This window comes from Vespa velutina, chromosome 10 (genome assembly GCF_912470025.1).
Source record: "Vespa velutina chromosome 10, iVesVel2.1, whole genome shotgun sequence".
Classification (NCBI taxonomy): Eukaryota; Metazoa; Arthropoda; class Insecta; order Hymenoptera; family Vespidae; genus Vespa; species Vespa velutina.
The window spans coordinates 7810923-7830621 of record NC_062197.1 but is presented as its reverse complement, the minus strand read 5'-3'; the positions used below and the strand labels follow the sequence as shown (position 1 = coordinate 7830621).

At 28.2% G+C, this 19699-nt stretch overlaps 5 protein-coding genes across 18 annotated transcripts in view; 3 read left to right on the top strand and 2 right to left on the bottom strand.

Annotated features, from left to right (window-relative positions):
* Window positions 1-44: 44 nt before the first annotated feature.
* On the bottom strand, window positions 45-1559 carry LOC124952255 (DNA-directed RNA polymerase II subunit RPB3). The gene is made up of 5 exons (XM_047501831.1): window positions 1282-1559; window positions 1044-1188; window positions 749-956; window positions 474-680; window positions 45-407 (listed from the first exon to the last, which is right to left on the bottom strand). Exons 1-5 carry the CDS (start codon window positions 1365-1367, stop codon window positions 223-225), a joined length of 831 nt encoding a protein of 276 aa, XP_047357787.1. The 5' UTR covers window positions 1368-1559; the 3' UTR covers window positions 45-222.
* LOC124952254 (cyclin-dependent kinase 20-like) lies at window positions 1252-3285 on the top strand. Of its 3 annotated transcripts, none has more exons than XM_047501827.1 (6): window positions 1252-1718; window positions 1884-2077; window positions 2166-2354; window positions 2425-2661; window positions 2716-2943; window positions 3023-3285. In XM_047501827.1, the coding sequence occupies exons 2-6, from the start codon at window positions 1892-1894 to the stop codon at window positions 3176-3178; spliced, it is 996 nt and encodes a 331-aa protein (XP_047357783.1). In that variant the 5' UTR covers window positions 1252-1718; window positions 1884-1891; the 3' UTR covers window positions 3179-3285. The 3 variants fall into 3 exon arrangements, with proteins under 3 accessions (XP_047357783.1, XP_047357784.1, XP_047357785.1); XM_047501828.1 differs by having other exon boundaries at window positions 1252-1781; XM_047501829.1 differs by having other exon boundaries at window positions 1252-2077.
* On the bottom strand, window positions 2079-5641 carry LOC124952252 (39S ribosomal protein L37, mitochondrial). Of its 5 annotated transcripts, none has more exons than XM_047501825.1 (8): window positions 5133-5639; window positions 4750-4962; window positions 4439-4660; window positions 4255-4374; window positions 4030-4136; window positions 3777-3959; window positions 3356-3702; window positions 2079-2671 (listed from the first exon to the last, which is right to left on the bottom strand). In XM_047501825.1, the coding sequence occupies exons 2-8, from the start codon at window positions 4923-4925 to the stop codon at window positions 2639-2641; spliced, it is 1188 nt and encodes a 395-aa protein (XP_047357781.1). In that variant the 5' UTR covers window positions 4926-4962; window positions 5133-5639; the 3' UTR covers window positions 2079-2638. The 5 variants fall into 5 exon arrangements, with proteins under 5 accessions (XP_047357781.1, XP_047357782.1, XP_047357779.1 ...); XM_047501826.1 differs by having other exon boundaries at window positions 2079-3170; window positions 5133-5637; XM_047501823.1 differs by lacking the exon at window positions 2079-2671 and having other exon boundaries at window positions 3248-3702; window positions 4750-4935; window positions 5133-5641.
* LOC124952250 (intraflagellar transport protein 88 homolog) lies at window positions 5304-10339 on the top strand. Of its 2 annotated transcripts, XM_047501812.1 has the most exons (16): window positions 5304-5603; window positions 5668-5718; window positions 5804-5976; window positions 6053-6248; window positions 6318-6535; window positions 6642-6873; window positions 7103-7260; window positions 7329-7515; window positions 7591-7777; window positions 7846-7993; window positions 8069-8180; window positions 8261-8329; window positions 8414-8714; window positions 8794-8982; window positions 9425-9539; window positions 9906-10339. In XM_047501812.1, coding segments are annotated over exons 1-16 (2475 nt in total). In that variant the 5' UTR covers window positions 5304-5465; the 3' UTR covers window positions 9907-10339. The 2 variants fall into 2 exon arrangements, with proteins under 2 accessions (XP_047357768.1, XP_047357769.1); XM_047501813.1 differs by lacking the exon at window positions 9906-10339 and having other exon boundaries at window positions 9425-9540.
* A 274-nt stretch (window positions 10340-10613) lies between these two features.
* Window positions 10614-19699, top strand: part of LOC124952251 (hexokinase-1-like) — a 9768-nt gene continuing 682 nt past the window's right edge. The window contains exons 1-7 of one of the 7 annotated variants that reach the window (XM_047501817.1): window positions 10614-10707; window positions 16117-16222; window positions 18142-18295; window positions 18402-18620; window positions 18828-19147; window positions 19303-19415; window positions 19513-19671. In XM_047501817.1, coding sequence (XP_047357773.1) covers window positions 16139-16222; window positions 18142-18295; window positions 18402-18620; window positions 18828-19147; window positions 19303-19415; window positions 19513-19671 — 1049 coding nt within the window. In that variant the 5' untranslated portion in view covers window positions 10614-10707; window positions 16117-16138. The other 6 variants (XM_047501816.1, XM_047501821.1, XM_047501819.1 and 3 more) reach the window with 6 other exon arrangements.

Sequence of the window (19699 nt, the reverse complement as noted above, 5' to 3'; positions counted from 1 at the left end):
CTATGCGACGTAAATACAGGAATAATTATTAATTAACACATGTATATTATTTGCCTTCTTATATAATATGTTTATTAATAATTTTTACATGGTTTTAACAAATTATGTTTGTACGTCAATTTTTAATATTATTACTTCATATATCTGTACATATTTGTTTTTTAATAGTATTTAAAATAATCTCTGATACTGATCAATGTAGTAAATATTTAATGAAATTATTTAATGGTGTATACTTAAAGCATCACTTTGTACTTCATGACTCAATTGAGTCTGTAAATTTGATAACTTATTTTTTAAGGCAGCAATACCCATCATTACAATATTTTCTGGTTTTAATGCTCCACTGCTTTCTACATTAAAATAATATTTATTTGGTTTTGCTTCCCAATTGAAAGGTGCTTCATCTAAAAAAACAAAAGATATAAAGAACATATAAATTCAAAAAAGTATTGAATAAATATAATACTTACATTGATCTTCTTCTAATTCACTATATTCTGATTTTGGCCATTCATCTGGTTTTGGAAATAAAGTGTGTCTCATAGAATTGTCTGGATCATATTCAAAACTGACACCTGCAGTCGGATTCCATTTTGCATGCTCCTTTCCAAATCCTTTCTTTGCATAAGCTCTTAATTTTAATTCTTGTCCCTTCCGTAATTTTACGATCAAAATTTCTGTTACAAAATAAATATTTTATTTTATCTCTAAGTTATTTACAAAATGAACAATATTAAATATTAACCATCAGTTTCGCCATATTCACTAGCATCATCTTCTCTATGTCTAGATGTAACAGGTAGTACTCTAGGATCACTTGATTTAAAATCAGCAGTTGTAACATGCCTTGTTTGATCTTCTGTACACTTTACATCAAGAGTAAATTCAACGCTACATTCAGGACAAAAATCCATACATTGACAATCTCTGGTATATTGTATTCTATCTACTACCTAAACCAATAATAATATTGATTTTATTTATTCTGCAAAGTATGCTACTTCTAAATCAAACAAAACCAAGATATATTAAATACACACATCATCGCTTATTAAAGGTATCATTCCTATTCTGTGTGCCAAAAATTCATCGCTTAAAACTGTTGAGTTTGCTTCTAATTGTATCCAATCAATAGCCATTGTTGGTGTTTCAGCAATAAATACTCTTCTCATACTGTTTGCTACACTTTAATTCAATGAAAAAATAATCATTAAAATATATTTAAAAAACAAGATAAAAAATTCATAATAAGAACACTAAAAATAAACATTAACATACCTTAGTTCTGTATCTTCTACTTGAAATTTCACATTTTCTTCTGTTAAGTCTGATATGTGCACGGATGGTTGATTTGCGTATGGCATTTTAAAGAAAATATATTTCAAAACTGATACACTTATGTAAAATATAGAATACTTTCTAAACTTATCAATAATTATTATAAGTTTCTAACTTATTTTGATCTCGTAAATCTTTATAACTTTTCCAAATACTGCAACTCAAACAAACTTTAATCCAAAATTATTTGAAGGTTATGATTCCTAACAGTACAGCCAATCATACAAATATAATACTTATAGTTCCATTTTTTTCGGAATTCTTTATTTTGCTAATAATATTAAATATGTTCATATATATAGATCTAGATCTAGATGTAGATATTTGAACAGCACATGTCCAATATTTTAAAAAGTATAGCTTATAATAATCATATGGTAACTATGGAGATCATTTATGTGTACAACAAATATCATGTGCAAACGATATTAATTTTAAATGTTTAGTAAAATAAAACTTAAATTTTTTTATGTAAATTTCTTATAATAAATAATAAAAAATAAGTTCATAAAATTATATTATTATAAAATTCAATATTTAAGATTTTACTATGGAGAAATATATTATTTTGGATAAAATTGGTGAAGGTGCGCAAGGATTGGTTTTAAAAGGATATCATAGATCTACTGAACAAGAAGTTGCATTAAAAAGAATACTTTTAAAAAAGGTAGAAGAAGGTATATCTGTATCAGTTATACGAGAAGTTAAAACGCTTCAACAGTTAAAACATCCTTATGTATGACAATATTTTCATTTTTATATTTTAGTTTATATTAACACTTATTATTTAAAATCATTATATGTAGATTGTTGTATTATTACAGGTCATAGAACTATTAGATACTTTTCCATTAGGTTTAGATTATATAATGGTTTTTGAGTATATGCCTACAGGATTATGGGAAATATTAAAAGATAATAATATTTCATTAACAATACCACAAATAAAAATATATATGAAAATGCTTTTAGAGGGTATAGCATACGTACATGGAAAAAATATAATACACAGGGTACATTGTTTATATTAAATATAACTTTGAAATAAATATGGTAGTTTTATAAGAAATACTTTTTCTATAGGATTTAAAACCTGCTAATTTATTGATAAATAATGAAGGTATTTTAAAAATAGCTGATTTTGGATTGGGAAGATTAATGTGGCAAGATATTTCTAAACCATATTCTCACCAAGTTGCTACAAGATGGTACAGAGCCCCTGAATTATTGTATGGAGCAAGATATTATACATCAGCTATTGATATGTGGTCTGTTGGTTGTATTTTTGGTGAAATGCTTAATAATTCACCTTTGTTTCCAGTAAGTCGATCTGTTTTATAAATTTATATAAATTTACATATAGATAAATTGCAGGGAGAAACAGATATTGAACAATTAGCAATAGTATTAAAATATTTAGGATCTCCTACTGTTGAATCATGGCCAGAATTGATTACATTACCTGATTACAATAAAATTACATTTCCATATAATAAAGGTACAACGTGGGAAAACATTATACAGGATGCTGAACCAGAAGCTATTGATTTAATTAAACAAATTCTTATATATAATTCATCAAACCGTCTTTCTGCTAAAGAAGTATATTAATTTTTATATTATTGTTTCTCTTAAAACATTAATTTATAACTATACTATCCTGTATTATTTTATATTTTAGACACTGCAACATATATATTTTTATTCTAAACCTTATCCATCTGCAGGAGATTTAATAAAGCCATCACAAGATCATCGACTTTTAGTAAAACCTAAAGAGGTTGAAGTTAGTATCCCAATAACAAGTCTTTTTAAAGCTCTTCTAAATACTATATAAAAATATAGATATATTTTTAAAAATGAATTAAGGATATAGTATGTATATAGAAAATACAAAAATGTGGAATGCTACTTTAATAAAAATAATTTATTTATTAAACTATATATTTTTATAAAATGCAAATAGTTTTTTCACAACTTCAGGATTATAACCTGTAAGAATTGGTTTACCCACCTCATAACACGCCTTTTCATATAGCTGTAATGTTGGACTAGACCACCAGAAATTTCTAATACCTTCTATTTTATTTATATCTAGAGTATTAAGTTGAAATACTGAAAAATGAAAATTTTTTCCGTTTGATTGAATACATTGCACAATTATTGGTTCTGGTAAATGTTTAATATCGGGTCCATATTTTTGACGTGCATTAGCTGCTGCTGCAGTAAATGATTTTATCAAAGAACGTGCATGTATTTGATCTTCAATTACTGGTAGCTCAGAAAGATTTTTTACTTCTTCTGGATTGTGACTTATAAATATGGTATGAATATTTGGCCAAGGTGATGTTGTCTCAATAGCTATTATAAATATATTGTAATTAAAGCATAAATCTTTATTTAAACAAATTTAACAAAACAAAATAATTACTTACGATATAAATCTTCGTTTCCATAAATATTTATTTTTTCCAAGCTAACTGTAGGATAAAATGGATATATACTTGGAAAATCTAATTCTGTATGAGCATTTTGATCTTCTATCTTTGTTAAAGGCTTTGTTGATATAATTGTTAAATCAAATGTTAATGCAAATTGCAATAGATTTAATTCTTTTTCTAAAATTTAATAAATATTTCTTAATATTCATAAATCTTATGTATAAAAAGAAGTAAGGAATTTATATACCTATTGAAATATTTATAATTCCGTTATGAAAAATAGAACGAGTTCGTACAATCTCTGGACCACATACACATTCACAAATTTGAAGTAGTTTCTTGAATAAATTGTGCCTACAAAGATGATTAAATTCATTTATTACATATAAATTAAATGGTAGATATATTTCAAGTATATTGGTTCTTCTTTGAAATGTATGGTAAATATAGTTTCATTAAAATCATTAATTACGTTTTTCTTATATCTGTCACACCATAATCTCTAGGAAAATTCCATGCTGGTCTGTTTGGATCTTTTTTTTTTGGTAATAGCTCTTGATGTGCATCAAACATAACGGACGTATAAATTGTTCTATATATAGAAATACATATTAAAATAAGTATATATATATAATTTAATTATGAAATAATGATACCTTTCAACTAAACGATGTATATCATCTGAAAGATCCATCTCTTTTTCTTTAATTTGTTGTGGAAGTTCATTTTTTATATGAATAGTTTTTAATAATAGTTGTGCTTGAGATACGCCATGTTGTAAGACATTGTGATCCTTATAGCTTAAACAAGCTCTATCTTTCCAATCAGGATGGGTGTTGTCAAACTTTAATTGTTTATAAATATATTCTGGTTCTATCCTTTAATTAAATAAAATATTAAAATTTTATTAATCAATATTATAAAAAAATATTTTTAAATGTATTTATATTATATATAAGGTACATACTTTACAAACTCTTTCTTTGGTTGAATTAAATCAATGGGATCTATAATTTTTATGTTCAGTGTTGATAATTTACTTTCTAGATTATTCTCCACAATTTTTCTGTCACGCTGGTCAAACCATACTTTTCTAATTAATCTACCCAAATGATATTTCCTTAATGCTTGTGTTAGTTTCATTTTGCTTTATCTGAAATAGAAATATTATGTTGTTTCTCTACAAATAAAAAAGACGTCATAAATTTATTTATAATAATCATCATTACGTTAGATCAAATCATTGCATTAGTATAAATAATAATATAGTTTATGATTTTATAAATTATTCATAATACAGAAGATTGATGTAAATGTGATAGACGATAATATATCAATAAAAGTTCATACCGTAGATTATATTTATAAGTACATATAGAATATATTGTATAATTATTTATACAATTTATTTATACAATTTACATATATATCTCATGTAAGTATAGCAGTCTTCGGTAGGAGACATACGTCTTTAAGTGAATATAAGGTTAAGTATTACATTTTATATCACTAATCCTTAGTATCTCAACAATAGGTGCGCTAGAGTCATCATATTTGACGCCATCTTATATTGTAACTTTATACTAATCTTTGCATTAGATTTTTTAATATATAGTATTAATAATTTCAAATATAATAAATAGTGATATTTAAAATATCGGTAAAAAATTGTAATTATACGTAATGGCTGCAGCTGGAATTATTGATGATGACATTTATACAGGTTATGACGATTATCCATCCATTTATAGTACTAAAGATCTTGATCAAGATGAATTATTTCAAGAAGCTGTTAAAACTAGTTATGCGAAAAGATCGATAGTAAGTATCATTATTTTTCAATGATCTTAAGTATTTCTTTTATTATATCATTCATTTATTGCAGCAAACTCCAAAGATTCCAGGTAGTGCAATGCGCCTTGGAACGTCAAGCGGTGTAAGCAAATACATAATTATGATAATATAAAATATTATCAGTCAAGGATAAATATATTAAATATATTGTTACATTATAATTTCAGTTCAATAGGGTTGGAACTACAGTATCTTTACGACCAAATACTGGTGGACTTAGACCAATGACAGCAGTTAGAGGTGCTGGTTATACTAGTAATAGACAAATGTTTGATCCTCTTAATATGAGCAGTAATATTAGAGGACCTGCACCCCCATTAGAAAATAATAAAGAAAATACGTGAGTATTATCTATAAAGTTTGATTTTTTATGATCTATTATGTTTAGTTAAAATTTTGTTTGTTTTCAATTCAAGGCCAGAAGAAAAAATAAAAATAAGTGAAAGAAAAATTATGGAATTGATAGAAAATTCTATTGAAGCAGCTTGTAACAACAATATGCATGTTGCTTTAGAACGAGCTAGAGAAGCTTCATCAAGGGAACGTGCTCTTATAAGGTTACAAGAACAGGCTGGGTTGAGTGATACCCATAATGTTGATCTGACATTTGCTGTAAGAAATTATTTAATTTTTAAATTTATTAATTGCTTATATAAATACTCAAGTATTATGTATATTTAGGTACTATTCAACTTAACAATACAATATACAAATAACGAAATGTACACAGAAGCTATAGCTACTTATCAAGCTATTACAAGAAATAGAATGTTCAGTAATAGTGGAAGATTAAAAGTAAATATGGGAAATATTTATGTTAAAATGGGACAATTACCTCAAGCAATTAAAATGTATAGAATGGCTTTTGATCAGGCACCAATAGCTCATAAGGATTTAAGGTATATAAGCTTATACATTATGTTACTTATATAATCACAATCAGAAAGTCATATATTTTCATTCCTAACAAATATTTTATCTGTTAATCCTATATGTAATTCCTAGAATAAAAATAATGCATAACATTGGAATGTTATTTGTACAAATGGGTCGTTTAGAGGAAGCAGCTAATAGTTTTGAATGGGTTATGAGAGAACAACCAGAATTTACTGCTGGCTTGCATGCTGTGTTATGTCATTTTGCATTATCACATAGAGATAAAATGAAACGATCATTTTTAGAGTTGTTAGAGGTTCAGCTTAATATTGATCAAGAAGACAAATATAATACAAGTGCAGTGAGTTTATATAGAATGTGTTCACATTTAATCACTATGTGTTATCAGTAATGCTCACTCTACACTAACTATTATATACATTTTATCAAATACCGTGATTTTTCTCTGCCTTTTTATGTATCATTTTATGAAGTATTCATAAACTAATACTAAAATATTATGTGGTTTTTATGGATATGTTATTAGACTTTTTTGATAATTTTAAAATAAATTATGTTTTTATGTGTAGGACGATTTAGACTCAAACATATTATATGAAGTTTTAAAAAGTGATGATTTATCCAAATTTGAGAAGGAATTAAAACTAGAAGGAGAAAAAACTATTCTTTGTGCAGCTAAACTTATAGCACCTGTGATTGAAGATACTGTTTCAGCTGGATTTGCTTGGTGAATATCATATAACATAATTTGTCCATAAAGAGCTCTTCATATAAATATTTATATTTTTTGTTAAGGTGTGTGGATGCTATAAAATCTTCTGCTTATGGAACTGTAGCTGCAGATTTAGAAATAAATAAAGCTATGGTTTACTTACACAATAAAGAAACACAACTGGCTATTGATACTTTAAAAAATTTTCAAAATAGTGAAATTAAAGCTAACAGTGCAGCATCAACTATGCTATCATTTATTTATTACCTTGTAAGTAATTAAGATATTTTTCTAATGTATTGTGCTATTTTTATATTTTAATAATAATATAATTTTATTTTTTAGCAAGGTGATTATGAACAAGCTGAAAAGTGTGCAGAAACAGCACGGAATGCAGATAGTTATAATGCTGCTGCTTATGTTAATTTAGCAGCTTGTGCAATGAAAAAAAATGAATTGGATATAGCCAAGGAGTTTCTTTTATGTGCACTAGATACAGATGCTACTCATATACAAGCACTTTATAACTTGGGTAAGTATATTTTTATTTTATAATTTATCAGAAGTTTAACAATGAAATATTTATCAATATTTATATAGGTTTGGTATATAAAAAACAAAACATGTATGAAGAAGCTTTGGAATGTTTTTGGAAGTTACGTAATATTGTCAGATATGATCCACAGACATTGTATCAGATTGGACAAATATATCATCTTATTAATGATACAGAACAAGCAGCTGAATGGTATTAAATATTACTTGTGTGTTGCATTATATTATTTACATAAATAATAATAACTTGGAATATTTTCCGTAATAGGTATAACCAATTGTTAGGTATAATTCCATCAGATCCAGGAGTTTTACAAAAATTAGGAGAGATGTATGACAGTTTGGGTGATAAACAACAGGCATATCAATTTTATAGTGATGTAAGTGTAATTTGTTATTTAATTATTATTATTCTTTTTATATCACTTTTTAGCAGTAATTTTTTTAATTTTAATTCCAGTCTTATAGATTTTTCCCTGCTAATTATGAAGTGATTGATTGGTTAGGATCATATTTCATATCTATGCAGGTAATGTATATCTATATTATTTATTTATATAAATAATATAAATCTAATTACATAAAGATATTAATGTTATATTATTATATAAAGGTTGCAGAGAAAGCAATGTTATATTTTGAAAAAGCTGTGGAACTTGCACCCGATGAACCTAGATGGAGATTACTGGTAGCTGCTTGCTTAAGACGGACCGGACAATTTCATAAAGCTCTTTCAGAATATCAAGATATACACAAAAGATTTCCAGAGAATATTGAATGTTTAAAATTTTTGGTACGCTTATGTAGTGACATGGGTCTTAAAGAAACTCAATTATATGCAACTGAATTGAAGAAAGCAGAAAAAGCAAAAGAATTAAAAGAACGTCAAGGATCTGGTAGGCCCGGTACTACTGGTATATATAAATTTTTTATGTTTCTTCTATATATTTTCAAATAGTAGAATCAATATACATCGTAACTATTATTTTCAAGGTTCGCGAAAAAGTAACAGCGATAACTCTTCTCGAGCTGGTTCTGGAATGAGCGTATTATCGGATCATAGAAGCAGTCCTATTCCAGGGAAAAAAGATAATCAAGGATCAAATAGCGGTGGAGTCATCAGATCTACTCGAATTTTTAAAGGAGACAATTCTGTAGAATTGAATTTTAATGGACAGACCAGTAAGTATTATTTTAATGAAAATTTTTTACAATTAAACTTATTACAATATTATTGTTAGATTACATATTAATGATGAATAAATGTATGCCCAAAAGGAAAAATTCGTCTAATATTACTGTTAATTAGCATAAGCCTTTTTTAGAGTAAAATTAGATTGGTTATCGATAGTTTAGTGCTGCATGGTTTTAAACGAGATGAATATCTACCATAGAGATTTATAGGCTGTGCATATGATTCCTTAATGGATTGAACAACATGATAAATGAGTTTTTAACTAGTTTGTGGATTCTATTCTTAACAGTCATAAGTTTCATATAACGTTAGATTAAGGCATAATAATGAATGTCGTAATTTTCCATAATTCAAAAAGTCAAGTGTAATATAAAATGTAATATATTTATCATATAAGATAAATATAATAATTATAAGATTTTATTATAGGTATTACTTATACCGACCCTATTGGGCCTTTACCTACACGTCCGATGACAGCTGCTGGGAAAAGAGAGGACGATTTTGGAGAAGAAGAATTGGGACCTGATTTGTTACCTGAATAGTGCGTATAATTTATTTATTGCTCATAAAATATAATAGTAAAAGTATTTAATAAAATTTCTAGATAATTCGATATCACCTGATCGAAAATATAAGTATATGTGTTAATAATTACATATTTGTATTTCATATTGTATATGAATATTATGTCAGAAGTAATATTATCTTTAGTTGTTAAGTAATATAGATAATCGACGAACTACGTATATGTATGTTTATATGTGAGTGTTTGTGTATATATATATATATACACATTACAAAGGATCAAATTTGAAAATGAATTATACTTATTTCATTTCAATATGAAAAATATGCATGTGAAAGATACATAGAAAATAATCCTTTCTACAAGTAATACGTCTTGCAGGAAGGGCCACTTACCTCGTGTACATTATAGATCTACGAGGGTCGGTACAATTGTAACGATCTAAATTTAAACACGCCAGCCGACGTTTTCATCAAACTCCATTCAGCCGACGTAGATTGAGAAACGGATATTAACATTATTATCTTCTATGCATGTGTGCATCTATCTGCTATATAGAATGTCGGCATTTTAAATGTGTACATATAATCGACATTAAATTGTTTGCTTTCAAATAGAAATTCTAACAATAACAAATTGTGATCGGTATAAAATTAAAGTATAATCGATTTTATATCTTTAACAAATATTTTAATTTATATTATTCACATAGAAGTACGATATATCTTAGATTCAAGACAGAGAGAAGTTTGTATTTAAAGTATACATATACTATCAGTTATTGAAACAATTACAGTAAACAAAAATAAAAAATATTTCCAATATTTTCCATTCCATCGTTCCTACGATTCGTTTTATTTTTAATATGCCATTTATAAAATTAACAAATTACTTATGCATATTAAAAAAAAAAAAAAAAACAATGCTTCTTGGAAAAAAAGAAAAAAAAAGAAATATTTAACTAAATATCTGAAATATATTTTAAATTTCCCGCCATATAAGTATCCATCTTGGATCGTACGTGATACGTAATTGTACGCACACGTGCACGCACATATATACAGCGTGCGAACATATCTAAGTTCTATTTCTCGCGCATCGTGTAACTACACGCGAAATACCGGGTATGCACGAGTGCAAGTAGCGGTAAACTTCATGGGTTGTTCAGCGAGCGCTATGATTGGTTAGTGATAATAAAGGAGTAGGGGAACGCGATTGTCAGTTCTGTAGCGCATATACATTTTGTAGCATTGCACTTGTGTGAGCGTACGTACGCACGCGGCTGTTCAAGAGTTCCGTTCATACGTTTAAACAATCATAATTTTGTAGTAAACAGATCGTGCATACATTGCATTGTAAGTTTCACAAGGAGACTCGCTTATAGTGTGCGTGTTGTGTGTGCATATGTATCAGAGAGAAAGAGAAAGAGAGAGAGAGAGAGAGAGAGAGAGAGAGAGAGAGAAAAGAGAGAAAGAGAAAGAAAAGAGAGAAAAAGAAAAAAATAGAATCAACATCGAACTTTTAAAGGGTGAGACTCGATTAAATCGTTTCTTTCGATATTTCGATGTTTTTCAAATCAATGAATGATACATCTTAAACCGTAGCGCGAAAATTCTTCGATTGTCATGATTATTCTTTTTTATTTATGACTTTGCATAACAAAGTTAAATATATGTCTATATTTGATTATTTTAATTAACTCTAGAAAATTAAATGTAGAGAAAATTGATAAAGTTATTATATATTATTTATTATTCGACGGCCATATACATTTTTTTAATTTAATTAAGGTTAATTATTAAGAAAATTAAATATAAAAATTTAATTAAATGCTTTGACACTAAAATTAAAAAGAAAATTCTAAAAGAGAAATTATTCATTTTGCCGGCTCATTTATGAGTCAATACATGTTAATTATAATATTGAGATACTTGTAAAGTTTTAAGTAGAATTTAAAAATTCCCGCGCAGCAGTATTTGAAACATTTTTTTCTTAAGCCTATTATGAATTATTTGATTATGTTTGCACGAAAATAAAGAAAGATATATATTATCTTTCATACTGTCACTTTTGTTTCATTTAAAAATGAAGATAAAAGTAGAGAACTATTTGTCTTATCCTATGTTACGCTTCAAATTGTATTTGGCATCGTCGATTTATATTATTAATTGGGAATCATAGAGTATATTATCTTCGTTGAAGGAACGTTGAACTGTGACTTTTAAATCTACAAAAATGAATGATTTTATTGTCTTATAACCACAACAAGATTTAATATGATATTGATTATCACATGAGAGCGTTTTCAACTTCAAAATGACAAAGTAAAGCAGATAATTAAAGATTAATCTAAAATATGAAGAACTCATTCATTAATTGTGTTACGTTGTGTGTATACGATTACACGTTGTTATAATAATTATTGATAAAGATATCAAGAAATCCATAAAAGAATTTCTATCGGATATTAAAATCGATGTTATTTCTGTTCTTTACAAATAACACAGTTTAGATGTGCTTACTTTATGAAGGGAAATCCACGTATGGCCTTGAAAAGTTTTTTTAGCGTACATGATCGTGGCACACTTGATATTACAAAATATTAAATAATTCAAAGAGTCGTTTTTCAAGTGATTTTACGATGATTACAATTGTCAAATTATCATATATATCTATTAGATTGGCTATGTTACTTTCGTTCATTTATCTTTTCTATTCTAATAATGTAAAGCATTTTCCCGCCAAATTTAACGTTATTTTTTTTCTAAGAAGAAACAAAAACTGTATCCTTCGAGCTTGCTTTGTCTGCAATCATCGAGAAAGAAAATAAACAAGAAACTATAAATCTAAAATCATTTCGGTTTTTTTCGGTCTATCACTCTGACATGTACTGTTTAGTAAATGCCACATAGTATGTAATAGTAATTTCCTTGCACTTAGTTAAAAATATTTATGAACCCGGAAGAATCTTTTGTTTAGAATTAGATTAGAGATATAAATCAAAGATAACGTATATATTTGTTGATCGTGGAATTTGATTTATTAATTAATGTAGTAAAATAATTAAATACGATGTAAATCATTGCTTAGCATGTTGAAGATTGATGTACTTATATATTATGTATTTTAAGGATTGGGAAAATATAGTTATCTTATCATGGATAAATCGATTTTGTACATGAAAGAAGATGATTAAAATCTTTACTAATTTAATTTTATCGTGTTATTGAATTCTTTATCGTTCGATTTCATGATATTAAATTAGTTTTGTTTTATTTATAATCGTCATAGTAGAGTAGGAAAAAATAAAGGAAAATAGAAATAAAAATAGGAAAGGGGAATAGAAAAATAGAAATAGAATGGAATGTAGCAAGTAGATATTCGGGTGGAAAGAATTCTTTAGCGAATGATTTCGATCGCGTTCGCAATGTTCACATTGCTTTTTAGTTCTCTTTTTTTTCTTATATAATTAATCTCAAAAATCTTAATAATTTCCGTATAAATTAGTCATGATAATAGATACAATACAATACGATCATTCCCTTTAATAATTCGTTCGTATCAGATTTATGAAGGACCTTGATAAGTAATAGTCTCGTAATACTCGGAAGCTTCGTTAGTTACGATGGATAAATCAGGCTATTATACGTTTCAAAAAAGTACAATAAACGTATATCTCGAGTTAATAACTGTGAAGAATGTTCGAACGTTTTTTTTTTTTTTATTTTTATTGTTCAAAGTTAAAAATCAATGAAATTTTTCAACATCAATGTCTCGATAATGTTATCGATTAATTTTACTTTTTAAGTAAATTTGTTCGAATAGATTTATGGACTTTCGTTCAAAGTAAACTTTAATAGCGTCACGTGCTAATTACTGAATTAATTATTATTCCCAATGACGATTAATTATTATTCCCATTTAATTCGATGGATCGATCGATATTTGAAAATACTTCATACTAATTCTATTTACAAAAAAAAAAAAAAAACTAAAAAAAGAAATTTGGTAAATAAGAAAAAACACAAGAAAAGAATGATACCATTGTTTTATCCATCTTATTGTTAGGCGAATTGTCTTGTAGATAGGATCGAAAAAAATATAATTGTCGCTAGTCGTAATAACGCTTCATGTTGTAATTTACGATCTATCGGATCGGATGTCTTCCTCGTCGACATGATGGCACAACATCTTAGTGATATATCTTCTATGTGGTTACGTCACACTCTTTAATCTGACGTTTGCGTGCGAAGCGTGACAAAAGAGCGGTGATCGGATATGATCGTGAATTTGTGATCGAAGAACGAGTTTGAAATTCAAGTGAACATAAAGAATGGGAAAAATATAATCGACGGCTCTGAGCCATTGAAGTTCAATAACACGTGGGAGACCTGCGATAACAGAACGATCACGCGACTACGTATGAATTGCAGCCGCGTTAGAACTCGATAAATTTTGATTGAATTCGTATGAATTTAAAGAAACATTTAAAGAAGTACTCGTCTAATTTAATGCTTAGGTAAGGCCATCTTTATTGTATGTCTTGAGTACACGTTGGGCTTACATTAGGAAACAAATACTGACAATAACGACGAGTACGCGCATTGTACTCAAGATTACGATCATCACGCCAGGTCAACTGGCTGAATTATGTCGGTTAACGCTTTGCACCTTCCAATTGATTTTAATGAAGGCTCGTTAGTTGCTGTGTGCCTTTCAAGAACGTCCTGCTGACTTTTCGTGGTTTCTACCGATCCGATTGCGTCTTGAAAGTTCTCATTGTCTTATTCGTTTTGCATTTTAAGATTATTTCGATGCATGCGTGCTTTTATGTATATATATATATATATATATATATATATATATATATATACATACATGTATATATACATACAACTAGTATCTACTTATGTGTTGTACAATAAATGAAATGAATCAGCTGTCAAAACAGGGAAATAATAAAAAGAATGAAGGGACACATTGCGAAACCGACAAATGAGTTTACTAGTTGAATCGTGTCGTTTGTCGTTCGAGATCATAGTTATTAATTAATATAACGAATATATGCTCATATGCTGACAAATATGTTACGTTCGAAAGTATGTAGCCAGATTTATTTTCTTTCACGAATAATAATTTTTACATCTATAACAATATCATGCGTAAAAGATACGCGCATAAACTTATCATTAAAAAATGAACATCCCATTAATTATCAGTTATTCGAAGAAAATCTATCGTTAACATAATAAGTCGATTTGTTTGTCGTTGTTGATAAAATGCTTTATGAACTTTCAGTTCGGTCAGACAAGTTAGAGAACAGTTGAAGTTTTCGCAAGCGAGAGCTCTAACGTCAGTCACAATTTTGCATTTGTCGCGTAGCACATGTAAATTACCGACGGTATCAACGTAGGCAAGTGTGAGCATGTTTATAGATAAACCTACATTCATATATTCGTAAGTTGTACATGTAATACTATTTATGCATATTTTTTAATGGAGTAAACAATATTTATGCAAAATTTCATTAATCTTCACGACAATTTCGTTCATATTTATGATATATATGAAAAGAGAGATCTCGTAAAGTATGAAGAACGTGTATATATTATACATTATCGTTTCGATCAAAGAGTATTTCTTCTGTCTATCGTGATATATTAAAAAACATACATATTTTCTCATTAGAGACAATTTATATTATTAAAATATACTATTAAAAGCCTCGTATAGTATTTTTTTCTTTTTTTCTTCTTGGTATTTTAAATATTCACCTGATAGTCATTTTAAATAGTCACGTCAACAATAATTCATCCAATATTTTTTATTCGTCTTTAGGAATATTTTAAGACTGGCATTTTTTTTATAGAGGTCACGATATGTTTTCTACTAGAATATCATCGTTTTAACTATGATTACGAATAGAATTATAGATCTAACGAGTGTATTTGATAAAACCATACCAAATAGCTTTTCTAATTATTATAATAAGTTTTTATTGTGCTTTGTTGGTACACTTTTAAAAAATTCTTTTTTATTATTTTATTGACAAGGTCTCGAATCGTCCCAAACATTCTCTCTCTCTTTCTCTCTCTCTCTCTTTCTCTCTCTCTCTCTCTCTCTCTCTCTCTCTCTCTCTCTTTCTCTCCAAAACGATCAACGTTTAAGGTGAATTTTTAAGATCTTTGCTCGTTCCCGTCGCTAGTCAGTTGTAGCTTATTTGCTTTCAAAAGACATAGTGATCTATCTCTTCAAAAAACAACTCTGAACATTCCAGACCGAGAAAACTAAAGAGATATCAAAATTTACGAGGTCATTATGTCATGTTATCGGAACGTATAAAATTCCCTGGACTTTCGACTTTTTGCCAATTATTTTATCATATATTCTTATAACGAACATGCACATGTGTTGAGAAAAAATCCTTTATCAGTATCAATTGATAGACAGTACAACTACGATAATTCATCCTCCATATATTCTACATATATATCATATTCTTCGGAAAGAATCGATCAGTCACATAGTGAATCTTGAATCGTGAACGTTGAAATTGATTCATCTAACACACTTACGTACATTACTATTACAGATAATCTCAGTTGTTAAAAGAAATGGTTGTACCGGCGGAACACGCGCTCCATGAAGCCATTCAGGTTTCGCCACTTGAATTATCAAACGATGTTAGAAGACAGAAAGTAAGTAGATTCGATGTAACATATTTATTTATATTAAACTAATCTTGATAATCTTGAATCGTAATCTTTTTTACATGGAAAAACGATGATATTAATGAAAAGTTATAATGATAAATGGGTTTCAACAAATCTTTATTATTATTATTATTATTATTATTATTATTATTATTATTGTTGTTGTTATTGTTATTGTTATTATTATTATTATTATTATTATTATTATTATTATTATTATTATTATTATTATTATTATTATTGTTGTTGTTGTTGTTGTTGTTGTTGTTATTATTGTTGTTATTATTGTTATTATTGCGTGAAGTTTAGTTATGTATCGTGAAATAAGTATCATGTTAAGTAGATTCAAAACGAAGTTGGCATACAACGTTCATCGAAAAATTAAACGATCGAAGTTCTTAACCTTCCGACCTTCTTGTTAAGAGTTTGCTGACTCGAACCGATCGTACGCGTATACTTTCTCTTTTAGATGATAGCAAATGATGTTAATTCGACGTCAATTGAGGTATAAATTATTTTATTTTCAATTCTTTGGATAGGTCTATTAATGATCATAATGTCGAGCTTTTAAAAATCGGGGATAATAAAGTGGTAAATACCTTTTCTCTTAATTGGATACGCACAAAGTGAAAAATTATACTCCTTACATAAAATATTTAATCAGTTTATTTAATTAAGCAATACCATTTTTATATAAGCGCTAACAAAAAATACAAGTTCAAACAGTTTATCTTATATAATTTTGATTGCGATATTTATCATTCTTTAGTAATGATTATGGTGCTCTTTTATTTGATGACGTTATGAAAGGCAAGCTTAAAGCAGTTTAAATTGGATTTTAAATCATTATTGTTGTTTATAGGAGTAAGGACTTTCTTATCTTATTCTCGGCAAGTCATAGGGTTATCATAATAAAATACTTCGTAGTTTTTTTAATATTCGTACAATTCATATTGAAAATGATAACAGGAATTGCGCTTGACACCTAATATAAAATAAAATAAAGAAAAACAAAAATTTAACATACGAGGAATTATGAATTATCTTTATCAACGATGTTTGAGTAATTTTTGTTATTATTTTTATTTTTGTTTGTTTTTTAATCGTTATCTTAATCCTCCCTAATTATGTGGATATTATCAGAGAACAATGTAAAAATTACGATCGTTGTATTATTTATTGGTAAACAATAAACGTTAAGTCGATATTTCTTTCTTTTTTTTCGGATAAAAATTTTATTTTTTAATTCTTTCATATCAAAACGTTGATGCGGTATAACTGGTTTACCTTCGCGCAAGTGAAACAGTAATATCATGGAATCGTATAACAACTGTGTTCTATCTTATGCGGTTTATGCACCTTTACGATACATAAATAAAAAATGAAACGATAGTTATCGAGGATAATCTCAATGTTATTGTGACTTTTTATATTATAATATTACTGATCTAGTTTCTTTAACGATAGACTAGACTAAACGAACATTTTACACGAGCTTACGGTTACCTCTGGTTGACCCATTAGAATCCCATTAGATAGTATGTAACGCGTAATAAAGTAAACAAAAGCATCCTCAACAGGAATGCGAACGCATCGTAGCGTTATCACGATGTATAGTAGATTTGCAAATGTCTCGGAAGATTTATAGAACGCGGAAAATTTTCTGAGAGAGTCCTTCGCAAAACGATTCTTTACATTGATTTTAACGAAAAGTGGATAACAGTGAGACTTAATAAGCTCATGTGAGAGAAAGAAAGAAAGAGAGAGAGGGAGAGAGAGAGAGAGGGGAGAGAGAGAGAGAGAGAAAGAATATCATTGCTAGAAATCTATCAATTTCCAAATGCTTTATTTTCGATTGATATCTCTCTTGCTTGTTCGAACTTCAAAGAAATATTTCTTTCTAGATCGAAAACCGGTTAGCACGGATGCGTTTATCTGCAACGACTGTTAGAAAAATTCAGGATGTATTCGTCTCGGAAATGAACAAAGGTATCCATCAAGAACCGTCATCTTTACAAATGGAGAACACATATGTACCAGAACTCGTAGATGGAACAGGTACTTGTTAAAGTATCTTCTTTTTTATTTTACTAGTCTAACTGATTTGCATTTTATTTGTTACGTCGTAAGATTGATAAATTGATATATGTAATATTATTTTCAGAGGAGGGACGTTTTTTAGCATTAGATCTTGGCGGGACTAATTTCCGAATTCTCTTATTGGAATTGAAGAATGGTAGAATTGTGAGGGAGGATGTGAAGAATTATCACATCGGATCTGAATTAAGGATTGGCACGGGCTTTCCTTTGTTCGATTATTTAGCTGAGTGCGTTAGTGATTTTGTAATTAACCAAAGTCTTCAGGATGTTGAGATACCTTTAGGTAAATTGAAATCAGTTGTTGATCAATTGTTCGTTGTTGATTTCGTAAAAGATTTCCATTGATACGGCTATATTAATAGTTGTAGTTAAAGTTTTTTTATTTTTATATACAGCATGTAATTTGTAATAATTTATTTGCATAATAATGAATATTAATAGCGCATTTCGTATTCTAATTTATCTCATTAAATATTCGTTTTTGATTTAGGATTTACATTTTCGTTTCCAATGGTTCAACATTCACTCGATGTTGGAATTTTGGTGACATGGACAAAGAGTTTCAATTGCCCAGACGTTGTCAATAAGGACGCAGTTCAGTTACTCCGAGATGCTCTTGCTCGTCGAGGTGATACTAAAGTAAAAGTCATAGCAGTGTTGAATGATACAACAGGAACTCTCATACAAGGAGCCACATTGGATCCCGATACAGCTATTGGGCTTATTTTGGGTACTGGTAGCAATGCTTGCTATCTTGAACGAGCTGACAGGGTCGAACATTGGGAACCAGAGAGACATGGGGAAAGAGAGGCTAGTATTTGCTAGTAAACATATGTTACATTTAACATAAACTTTTTTCTAATGATAGAATTGTTTTACTTATATCGAATTATTTGTTTGACTTAGTTCTTAGAAAGTTGTCTTTACAACACAATTGATTAACCGATTTAATTTCCGTTTTTCAGGTTGTAATAGATATCGAATGGGGTGCCTTTGGGGACAATGGTGTTTTAGACTTTATTAAAACGGAATTCGATCGCGAAAATGACGCAAATTCGCTTCTCGTAAATTCATTTACGTAAGATTAATTTTCTTATACAATCATTTGATATATAATAATATATAAATATGTTAAGTGTTTATGTAAGGCTAAAAGGAGATTTTAAATATCCTAGATTCGAAAAATATATCAGTGGAAAGTATCTGGGTGAAATAGTGCGTATTGTACTCGTCAAATTAACGAAAGAAGGGCTTTTATTCCTAGATAAAGATCCAGGGCATTCTTTTTTCATACCAGGAACGGTTACCTCAGATTTAGTATCTTTTATTGAGCAGTGAGTATTGAAAACAATATTTTCGTTG

Bases quoted from the DNA above. Each gene is read 5' to 3' on its own strand.
- LOC124952252 (XM_047501823.1), bottom strand. From the start codon at position 4,925: ATGAAACTAACACAAGCATTAAGGAAATATCATTTGGGTAGATTAATT. The intron at 4,661-4,749 runs GTATGTACCTTA...ATTTAATTAAAG, and splicing joins CCAAAGAAAGAGTTTGTAAA to GATAGAACCAGAATATATTT. The intron at 4,375-4,438 runs GTATCATTATTT...TTCTATATATAG, and splicing joins ATACATCGTTTAGTTGAAAG to AACAATTTATACGTCCGTTA.
- LOC124952255 (XM_047501831.1), bottom strand. From the start codon at position 1,367: ATGCCATACGCAAATCAACCATCCGTGCACATATCAGACTTAACAGAA. The intron at 957-1,043 runs GTGTGTATTTAA...TTATTGGTTTAG, and splicing joins TACCTTTAATAAGCGATGAT to GTAGTAGATAGAATACAATA. The intron at 408-473 runs GTAAGTATTATA...TTGTTTTTTTAG, and splicing joins TGAATTAGAAGAAGATCAAT to ATGAAGCACCTTTCAATTGG.
- LOC124952250 (XM_047501812.1), top strand. From the start codon at position 5,466: ATGGCTGCAGCTGGAATTATTGATGATGACATTTATACAGGTTATGAC. The intron at 6,536-6,641 runs GTATATAAGCTT...TGTAATTCCTAG, and splicing joins ATAGCTCATAAGGATTTAAG to AATAAAAATAATGCATAACA. The intron at 7,516-7,590 runs GTAAGTAATTAA...TTTATTTTTTAG, and splicing joins TATCATTTATTTATTACCTT to CAAGGTGATTATGAACAAGC.
- LOC124952254 (XM_047501827.1), top strand. From the start codon at position 1,892: ATGGAGAAATATATTATTTTGGATAAAATTGGTGAAGGTGCGCAAGGA. The intron at 2,078-2,165 runs GTATGACAATAT...GTATTATTACAG, and splicing joins AACAGTTAAAACATCCTTAT to GTCATAGAACTATTAGATAC. The intron at 2,944-3,022 runs GTATATTAATTT...TTTATATTTTAG, and splicing joins ACCGTCTTTCTGCTAAAGAA to ACACTGCAACATATATATTT.